Source organism: Ceratosolen solmsi, unplaced genomic scaffold (assembly GCF_000503995.2).
Source record: "Ceratosolen solmsi marchali unplaced genomic scaffold, CerSol_1.0 scaffold43, whole genome shotgun sequence".
Lineage (NCBI taxonomy): Eukaryota > Metazoa > Arthropoda > Insecta > Hymenoptera > Agaonidae > Ceratosolen > Ceratosolen solmsi.
In genome coordinates, this window is record NW_011948431.1 from 5,152,284 (window position 1) to 5,163,647 (window position 11,364).

The 11,364-nt window shown below is 33.9% G+C and overlaps 1 protein-coding gene across 1 annotated transcript in view; it reads right to left on the reverse strand.

Annotated features, from left to right (window-relative positions):
• Window positions 1–9,846: 9,846 nt before the first annotated feature.
• The window catches only part of Gp150 (leucine-rich repeat domain-containing glycoprotein 150), a 62,590-nt gene continuing 61,072 nt past the window's right edge, over window positions 9,847–11,364 (reverse strand). Inside the window, exon 10 of the mRNA XM_011502112.1 lies at window positions 9,847–10,288. Within this exon, the coding sequence (XP_011500414.1) occupies window positions 9,899–10,288 (390 nt within the window). The 3' untranslated portion in view covers window positions 9,847–9,898. The remainder of the gene's footprint in view (window positions 10,289–11,364) is intronic.

Consider the following 11,364-nt stretch of genomic DNA (forward strand, 5'->3'; position numbering starts at 1 on the left):
TTTTATCTAATTTTATCCAATATAACAATAGCATGGAAAGCTATTTATTCATTGCGGATAATAAAATGTACATAATACATGCATTAACAAAGTTATTTCTTTAAACATTAGTGTCAAAAAAAAAAAAAAAAAAATTCTATTCGTTTCCATTTTCCTTACCACAAACATGATAATTAATTAAATTTGGAATTATTAATTCATATAATTTTCTTGTGATATATAGATTCTCGCAATGTTTAATAAAATCAGCTTAAAATACATCCCCCCCCCTCTTTGTTTTTTCAACTACTTAAAAATAATCTTTAAGATGAAATCTTAATTATAATTTTTTCAACTTTATTTATAGTTATTTATAAAATAAAATGCAATTTAAAGCGAAGTATAACCATGATAAAAACAAAAATGGACATTTTTAGTTTTTATAATAAAAATTAGCTTAGAATTTTCCTTTTACTCGCAAAAAGTTTTATATATCGGGTATATCAATGGCAGTTTAGTAATATTTTTTCTCACTTCATTTAAATAAAATTTCCCATAGAATGCTGATAATCATTTTCTCACAATTAGATTTAAAGGCATATATATATATATATATATATTCTTGTATACATTCCTCATATTTAATTTATAGCTCTTTAATAACATTACGTAATAACTACAAGGTCACGCAACATCGAATCGAAAATATTAACATTAAACTAAATTTCTTTTCTAGAGTCAAATAATTTTCATACGTGTCATATTCGTATACGAAGAAGAAAAAGAAGAAAAAATCAATCCGTGGAATATCGAAATTATGGAAATTTGATAAAGCAGCGTAAATCGATAGTAAAAATTGACGGGCAGAGGTCGACGAAGGTTACGAGCGAATCCGTTCATACGATAAAAAAAATTATACTAAAACTTTGCCGTAGTCGCAAATCAACGTTATTTTGTCGACGAAATGCAAACATTTTTTTATAATTTTTTATCACCGATGAATGTGTTAAGTAAAGCTGCCGGTAATCGAAAATTCTCGCTATTTTTAAATATAAAGATAATTGAAAACTTAATGTAAGTATGACACTTGCGTCAAAAACATCGGTCTTACCATTTATTTCAATGCTTTAATTAATAACACAAATGCGACTTTTATTTACACTTTTACTGAGTTTCTCAATAATTTAAAAAATGTTTAACCTTATTGTTCACGATTTGTTGTCTCACGTAATTCGGTCGGGTAATCTTATTAAATGGACGATATTTACTACTGAAAATCCAATTGGCCAATTTAAAAGAAGAAATTATGGGTAATTTCATTTTGTTAAAAAATTAATAATTTTAGTTAATTCAAAGTTCAGTTAATTGAAAAAAAAAAAACAAAAAAAAACAATAATAATAAAAAACAAAAAATATAAATATATTAATTTGATAAATAATTTGGCACATTTTAAGACAAATTTATATCAATGATTACTTTATAATTTATTTAAATAAGGACTTTAACATCAAAATATTTAAAAGAATACGGGGATATTGGTGATTTTTGCCGGTGGTCGATAATAATAAAACCGACGACGCTTGGTAATAATTGTACAAATTATATTCGGAAGAAAGCCGCTACGTGAGAATAAAGGCGACGACGCCATACTCCGCACCCTTCCCAATCAATATGTTAACCAAACATCTTTCCTTTCCCTTTCTTTCTTTCTCTCTCTCTCTCTCTCTCTCTCTTCCCTACCAGATTAGGCTATATTCCGACACCATCGCGTGATACATTTTCCCAATGCTACTACTATACATCCATGGCGATTATATATTGCATTATCATAGCGCTCGAAAAAAAAAAAGTTCACCTTCGCGCTTCGCGGTGCCCTCCACGCTCTTCGCTAATCGTACACGCGGCCACTCTCTAACCTCTAAGGACGCCCGGCTCACGACTTTTCATTCGAGATTTATCATCAAATGCAACCGTCAACCTACACACGCGCCGTCTTCTCGAAGATTCTCAGCAGCAGGCGAGGGACAATGACCGACAACCCGAATTATCTCCCAATGGTTGGCCGTACATTGGATAATAGGCGACAATGTGCGCTGATTAGTCATACCGGGCCACCCAACAGCACCTCCTCATCTCGACCCAAAACTTCCCGTCAAAAGAGAATTTAAACCCTCCTCCCAGCCCATAGCCTAATGTACTTCTCGAAGACAAATCCAACGCCCAATGCCGGCATTGCCGACGATTCAAAAAAACCATGGAGCCCCGGAGTCCAAGAGCCGGTTATATTATTTACCGAAACGAACGATCCGAGATAATTGGCGCAAAATACTCTCAACCGCCGTCGCCGGCTCGATATATTAAAGATAGTCGAGGTACTTACTCAGAAAAAACACAACCGTACGCTTGTCTCACTAGAGAAGCAGTGTCAATCGAAGGACAAAAGCCGGAACGTAATTATAATTATTGAGATCTAAAAAGAGTATGATGGCGCTTTCGGGGGTCGCATGCGCAATGGGAATCCAAGCTGATTGGCCATCGCTAAGTATTGTTAGTCAGGGGCAGGGGAAGGGACGACGGCCGTGAGTATTTATAAAACAACACATTGCCGAAATATCTTGACGGTGAGCGGTACGGGGACTCCGCGGGTGCGTGCGTGCGTGCGTGTGTGTGTGGTTGGTCGCGAGGAAGGCCAATGGGCTGGGAATTTCATTGCGCATGCGCTCGGAGTTGTAGCGGCAGCAGTCGTCTTTTGCCGGATTACGAGCGGCGGAAATGTTAAAGTCGCGCATGCGCACTGACAGATAGCAACAGTCGTAGTTTATTCTTGCCGGCTTCTCATCTCTTCTCCTGACCATCATTGATGGATGCGCGTGTAATCCATGGATTGTGGATTGCGCGAGCCCTCCACGCGTCGAATATAACTGTATTATCATTTATCTAGTGATGCGACATTCGATGACTGCGAATGCTACACTACTCTTATAACTGTTATAGCTAGCGAGCGGTGAGTGAACGGGGGAGGGGGAGGGGGGGTTTCCATTCCCTTTGCGATTATTTATTATTTGCTTATTAACTTACTTATCTGGGATTTCAATGGTATTATGGGCTGGGAACTAGGAAGAGACATATGGGATAGAAAGATGAAACTCGCCAAGCCTATCTCTTTCTCTCTCTCTCACTCTCTCTCTCTCTCTCTCTCTCTCTCATCCACTCTTTACATACATACATGCATATATATGTATATGCATATGCATATGTATATGCACGTCGCGTGCGTGCATTTATCCCATGTAGTGAGATAAAATAGGTATGATCGTGTCGAATTCGTGTAAATTGTTGTTGGCTTAGTTCTTATCTGAAAAAACATTCTCTTTTCCTGATGACAAAAGTTAAATAAAAAAAACAGACTTAAAAGTAACGTCAGTATGCGTTAATTGTATTTAACAATCCACTAATGTTTTATAGATATTTCAACAATTTTATCTTACTACTATCTGCACATCAAATTTTATATAAAATCCTAATTGTAAGAAGTGAGCTGATTGTTGTAATGTTAAGAATTTCTTTACATTTAAAGCCGTTTTCAGGTCATAAATAGTAGTAATAATTACAACGACGAAACTAGGCTTTCAATTCTTTCATCATTTATTTTTCATCCTTATTTATTATTCTGCATCACAATCTATATGACTTGTATATTAAAGTACATAATTTTTTTCATTTTATTCTTCTTCTTTTTTTCTTCTTTTTTTAAACATCAATCTTATTTGTATAACACATAAAGATATTGATATTTCCATGACACATTATATTTCCTAATTTTATAAATGATATAAATTTGAAAGTAAAGTTAAAATTTTCGGTAAACTTGAAAAGATTTGTTGTCTTAACTTTTTCACTCAACATTTACGTATAATAATTTCAAGTAAACTGCTTTGAAACTTTGAAAAAATATTTAAACGCCCAACTAAAGGCTAATAAAAATTTGAAATTAATTGTGGAGTAACGGTTAAATCTTACATCTCTCTCTCTCTCTCTCTCTCTCTCTCTCTCTCTCTCTCTCTCTCTCTCTCTTCTAATCAATATATACAAATTTGAAATTATACAGCATTGGTAAGGCAGTGTACAACAATCCTCCTTATCAACCAGCGTTTCTGTCGATAAAGCTACTCCCTGTATACATGAATGTTACCGAAAAATCGGCATATGGAAGAATGGGCATGAATTAATTTGGTCCAGCTTCTAATAATCTCAATAACGAATATTATTATTCGAATAAATTGTTAAACTATTCGCATTGTCGTGTAAATATTGTTCGTTATAATTGTACTGCTGAATATGGTGGTATTGACAAGTAGATAAATACGAAAAATCTTGCGTGTATTTAAGCGAGGATGAAATCATATTAGCACATAACGTACTTCGTAGTCCTCTTGTTGACTTTATAAATGAGTCACTCGTAATATCAGCAGTACTAATGCATAATTCGAAGCTCGTACGCGCACAATTTACCGATTTCATTGGCAATTGTATTCGGATTTTTATTCTCGTAGATTAAATGGGGGAATGCGTCCTCGAACGCGAGATACGTTGAGTTTTAGAATGTCCACATACGTTGCAAACGTTCGTCTCTGAAAATTTGGGCGTAACTACTGCCATGATTCTCAGCAGGTGAGAGTGCACATTCTCTCCTAAAGGAATTATTGAAAGAGAGCGCCTATGACCATTCGATGCATTTATTATAAACATAATTAAGATTTAGGACAATGAAGCGAACTCACAATAGCTCAAGTAATATATTTGTTTTTTTTTTGTTTTTTTTTTGTTTTTCACAATGAAGGATAGCTGCTCGTTATATATTGTTACTTGTATCCGTAATAATTGTACCGAACACTTTAGCGATTCTAATGGTTTTGTAGGAGTTGCGCTAGATGGAAAATATTCATTATATTAAGCATAAATTCATAAAACGCGTGGGCTAAAACGACATGCCTATAAAAAATTATAATGAGCGTAACGTATTTGAGCAGCATGACTTTCGATGCTAAACCATAACTTTCAAAGTTGATCGAAACCGGCCACTATCGATCTCAGCAACACCAAAATAATTAGTGACCGTCTAGTACAAAACAACGAGATTGGCCAAATTTTTCATAAATCCCAACATGACATCGGTAGCGGTCATGCGGAACGTCATTTTTCTGGTTGTTGGAATGCTTAAGGGACAACGATCAGACGATTATTAAATTTTCGGCGTTCGTTGATATATAAAATGACTCTTCCGTGTTCCCAAGGTTTGCAATAATCTTATAACTATTTACCAGTCCGTGAAAGCTATTAATCTTTTGTTTGCTACTAGAGTGCAGTGCTTTACTGTCGTCAACTCAAGATCCAAGCATGTGCAATAAGCTTTAAACTTTAAAGATATTTAAAAGCTTTGTGCATTATTCTTAATCTTTTCCATAAAAATTTAATTTCAATGTAAAATGTAAGTAAGTGACTGTATGTAATGTTCATCGAGGAAACTAAGCGCAGCGAACGAATGAAAAATGTCACGCGCGCACTTGTTTTTCAAACTATATTAATTTGCAGTAAGTATATGGAAACGTTTGATATGCAAACTTTCCCCTCAGATTTCCTTCCAATACTATGATAACTCGATTAATAATTTTATAAAAATGAAAACATTAAATAAATTGTTTCTCGAATTAAAACAGAATTTATTTATAAAATTTACCGCGAATAGTAAATTTATAATGAAAATCCAAAAATTGTGCCAAGCATTGGATCAACAAGTAAGGTATTAAAATTGTTAGGGAAATGTATTAGTACATTTAGTACTGCTTGAACACGTGGTATTTCGAATAATTTTCAAGTTGAGAGAAAGCATTTTTTTTCTATTGTGCTCGCTTTCACGCGCGACGTTCCACCTAAGGCGACAAATTATAATCTCCACGTATCATGTTGTCGCCTTGGGTTAATGTTGCTTGAATTTGTAGAGGAGGAGCGATGGCTAAAACCAAGTGGGAGATAAATATTTTGACGTAAGCGTCGTCACGAGTGTCGTAATCACGTGTACGTATGTTACGTCCAGTGGTATAATATATTTTGGTCATGTTTTAAAGAATCGGGTTCCCCGTGTTCTTATGCTTTCAATTAGATACGAATATGTTATTTGAAATTCCTGAGTCGTCACGTGGCAGTGTAATCGATAGAGTTTATGAAAAACGTACGACAGATTTTGTCAATTTAAATCGGCTTTGTGAATTAAGCAATGCATAGCTATTTTTTAATAAACAAGATACGATCGATGAAAACTGAATTTATCCATGCGTTTTGACATGGCAAATAATGGCTAATGATAATGAAACGAGAGGAAGGAGATGATACAATGAAAAATGAATAGAGTGCTTAAATGATCAAGAAGTAAAAGAATAAAAGAAATTCTTTCTTGCCTCGGTATGTAAATACTTGGAATGAAATAAAGAAAGTTTCGAACAAGTTTATATATAATAAATATAATTTAAACGCGCCATATAATGGAATGAAATACGAAGGTTTAGATAAACTCTTATATTATTAACTTTTTTTTTATTATTTAATATACCAATAATAATTGCAATAATAGGAGCTGATAAGAGTTGACAGGTTTAGCAAGTTAAAAAAAAAAAAAAAAAAAAAAAAAAAAAAAAGAAATAAGAAAAAAATAAACAAAAAGAGATAAGAATTATATATTCGTAGAATTAAAAATTAGCTTAAGAGTGCGAAATAATTATCCTTTCAATTGATTTATAAAAACATTTATTTTTTATTAATACGTTCTCTCACAGAGTTATATACATTTGTAATCTTTAATAAGTAAATAATAAATGCTTATAGTAAGTTATAAGTAGTAAATAATGATCGTAGAAATTATTTGAAATAGTAAATCCATAATTTTATATCCTTTAAGCGAACACAACAAAGTTGTATTTATTATATATTGGCACAGGCAAAAGAAACAGTACCGTTTTTTGTTTTTCTCTATATTTATGATTTTATTAAAGCGATTTGAGAATATTATTTACAGCGGGAAGCGTCACCGAACGCTCGTAAATTTTATTTTTCCTTTTTTTCTTCTTTTCTGCAAAAATTTCAAGTGCATCGGATCATTATAGATTTAATTATTTTTATCATTAGATTTAATATTACACACAAGAGGCTTCATAATGTATATAATAGCAGTTGATTAAAAATATTCGACTTTTTTCGTATTATTTCTTTAATGATTCGATAACTTATATATATATATATATATATATATATTAATTATTATATCTGTATATGACGACATCTCCAGTCCTCAAGAAATGGAGTCGGAGGAACGAGACATTTTTAATTACTTTTCGACGTGAAAGTGAAAATCTGGTCTGGTTTTTAATATATACTGAAAAAACAGAAATAAAATTAGAGAAAAAAGAAACATGAAGCATGGCGGGATGTATTGTTGTGGTGCATTTAATTACAATTGAAATTATGTTCCATCTCAATAAAACTGGTTTAATTTCACTAATATTGCAACGTGGCATTATATAAGAACCGTAAGTGCATAAAATTGTGTAAATTATAGATTAAAATTTGTATAATTACTAGAGAGAAATCAATTATGTTAAAATTTAAATATCGCAATGATATAATAATTTAAAAAATTCTTTAAAATATTAAATAAAACATTTAATTAATCTAATACTGAATAATTAAATAATAAATAATTTAAATTGCGTTTAACATTAAAAATATTAAAATTACTTAAAAGGTAAAAATGTTTGTTTTATAAAAATACATTATGTGCTCTGTGTAACGGTGTAAAAGGACTTGTAAATTAGTTGGGAAATACCGTAAATTCATGTATATAAATATTTCTAGTGTAAATATTGCTATTAAATACATAAATAATTAATAGCCAAGATATTAAATATTATCAACTGGTCTGAATTACAACATTTTGTCTATTTATTTTAAAACTCGTGTTAACATTTTTCAGACAAAGCAACATCTTATTTTCTCCCATACATGACGTATAAAATCCAAATACAAATACTTCATTTTTTCAATGTATTTTTATCGTTTTTTTTTCTTCGTGCTTATCCAGTCCAGGACTATATTTTCACGACACCTAGAAATTCTATACAAGTATTGCAAAATTATTTCATTATCGAAAAATTGTTATGTGATATCATGAGTTAACTAAAATTTAACGTATCCCGCAATATGGCGATATTATAAAAAAAAAAAGCGTATAATTTGCGCTCTTTCTTTCTTTTCTTTTTCTTTTTTTTTTGTTTTTTGTTTTTGTTTTGTTTTTAAACACATTTACGCACTATTGTTTATTTTGCATATCTTCAATGAACGATAATTAGAATAGATAAGCGGCGGAACTTTTTAACGAGATTAAAAATTTGTTCAATAATCACCTACCATACATTCATTATATTATATATATAATTTTTCTTTTCTTAAAAATTTGTTTGGTCCATAATGAGTGCAAAATTTCAATGAAATTCTCACAGTTTTGGAATATTTTTTTGTGTAATACACCTTACGGAAATGTTTTTTTTCTTGTTTCGTTTTGTTTTTGTTTTTGTTTTTGCCAATGCAGTGGATCTCACTACTCTTTACATGTATAAACAGTAGTAAATTAACAAATTGTTCCCTCTCATAATACTATATATTAAAGTACAATGCTTACATTAACGATAATTTTTAATTTTTTTTTTTTTTAAATTTTTTATTATTATTATTATTATCATTATTATTAAATTTTTTTTTTTTTTAATGGCGATTACAATATTACAAACAATATACCGATAAACCATCAGTAAACGATAGAGCATTCATTAACGAATAGCACCTCTGTGACGCTAAATAAACTTTTTCCGTAAGGTCGCCTTTCGTATGGCACGTTACGTTGCCTCGAAACACTCATTGTCCCCATCCATTTTGGCCTCTTAACTCTTAAAATTAATTAACTGCAAGCGTAAGTGTAAAAATTTATGACGAGCTTAAACATTAACGGTTATGCCCGCATAGTGCAGATGATAAAAATGTGCACGATATTACCCTTGGAAGATAATTAATTTGGAGAAAAATGGGTCAACGATACGTTTTGTCGAACAGAGACAACAGCGATCTATTTATTATCTAATGACAAAAGCCAAAAATGTTACTTCGCTCGAATCTAAGCCATTATTTTTATTTTCATTGCAATACGATATAAAAATATTCTTCCGGATTGATAATAAAATCATCGTGCGGACGCCAAAGGACATTCGTTCGCATTAAAAGGAAGTTAACTCCCAATAGGAATAATAAAATTGTTTATCTCTGCACGGGTCAAAGCAACGTAATTTACCATCGATCACATCCATCCTCAAATTCATCTTATGACGAATTAGCAATCGCTCACTCCTCGGCAATCCAATTTCACTCTCGTCGCACAGCTCGCAGTTCCCGCGTTAACGAACGCATTCCGCGATCGTCGCCATTCCCGTAGGCGTTGGGCGCGACTGGTAGTGGAATATCCTATGCACGACGGAGGATCCTTACGTAAAATCCAATCGCGAGTGTCGCTCGAGTAAAACTCGCTTAAAATAATTCGTATCACGGCGAAGAGTAATAGAGTAACACGGGACCGACGAGAGTCGCTCCGATAAAGATTAAGTTTGGCGCTCAGAACGCCCTCACGAGCAATTCACAATTGCCCGGTGAGGCGTATCCTGGACAAATACAAACGGAAAGTTTGCCCAAGATCCCTAGGTCACGCGTATCAGAGCATCCCGTCGAGCTTCAGGGGATAAGAAAGAGAGAGGTTGGATGGATTTTTTGTTATCAGGATGGGATGGTGGGATGGTCGTGGGATCAGGGTTAGCGCGAGAGGAGTTAAACGCTCTCGGGCACGATCTTGTCGTAGTGGAAGGTGCTACTGGAGTAGAAACTGCCTCTCTTGGGCATGTGGGGTGTGGCGATCTCCTCTTGCAGAGGCTTGTAGACGAGGCCGCAGTTCTTGTTGTCCATAAGGCCCGGGCGCAGGATCATGGGCGTGCGTATGACGGGACTCTGGCCCCGGCGTTTGGCCAGCCGCATGGCAAAGTGCGCGGCCAGCAAGAGGAGAGCGATCGTCACCAGGATCACTGTCACCGCTGGCCAGAATGCGATCGAGTACCACTCGCGGTAGCGCACGTTCGCCTGGTTCGCCAGCTCCTCGTACTCCTGATCCTGGCTGCTCCATGCGAGCTCGATCTCCTCGTTAGTGCTGTGCCCGTATCCCAGCTGTGGCAGACAAGTCTTTATATTTTCATTCTGTCTTTCTATTCTTTTCTTTTCTTTGGCTTATTATTTTTCTCTCTCTAATTTTTTTTATTTTTTTTTTAATGCTTTTTCGAGGTCGACGACGCCGGGAAGGATAATCGAATGACGTGGATCAGCGGTTAATGGCGGCACCGACAGCGTTGCCACAAAGGTAAAAGTAATATATCATTAATTACGATACCGAGATGTTTTATTTTTCTCGTTTTGTTTTTTGTTTTTTGTTTTTTGTTTTTTGTTTTTACAATGAAGTCGGATTCACTGGCAGCTGTGACAATGAAGAAAATTATATTTTTTGCCCCTTTGGTATCGGTTGTATTGGTAATAAAAGTTTCACGCAACATTGTATTAAAAAGTTTCGTTCGCAATTGCATCGGCCAAGGTTGGGTCTTATCGTTTGAGTCTGCGATGCATTGGATTTATCAAAAACTAGTCTTAATCTTGCTGATTTTTTTTTTTGTTTTTTGTTTTTTGTTTTGTTGTTGTTGCTTCAACGTGCATCATACATTAGCTTGAATAATTTATCTCGGCAAGTCATTCACGTACTCACGCGTTCACTTGCTCGCTTACTTGCTAGTTTACTCATTTAGGCTCGATCGAACGATAAAATCGAAGCAAAAATTTTGTAATCTAATTACGAACTAGCGGTACATTATCGAGTAAAACGAGTAAGGCAAGAAGTAAGGTAAGTTTTCTTATTAAATCGGCCGTTTAGTTAAGCAAAGCGTTGCGTAATCAAATTAATTTCTCAGACGACCATCTGTTTGCGTAAAATTTTACTTCGCGTCACTAACAGTTTTGACCACTTAATTTAGCCATAGAAAATGAATCGCGCGATTAATGAAATTGAGCACCAGAAGCTCTCAAGTTCGATCGATGGGAGTTAAAGAAAGAAAGAAGATAAAAGGACATGACAAATGTCGTAACGTTTCCGTAAAAAGAAACGGTCCCTCTCCCCCTTCTCCATGTCCCATCACGTAATGGGCATGCGTGCGTGGGCGTCAAAAAAAAAAAAAAAAAAAAAAAAAAAAAAAAAAAAA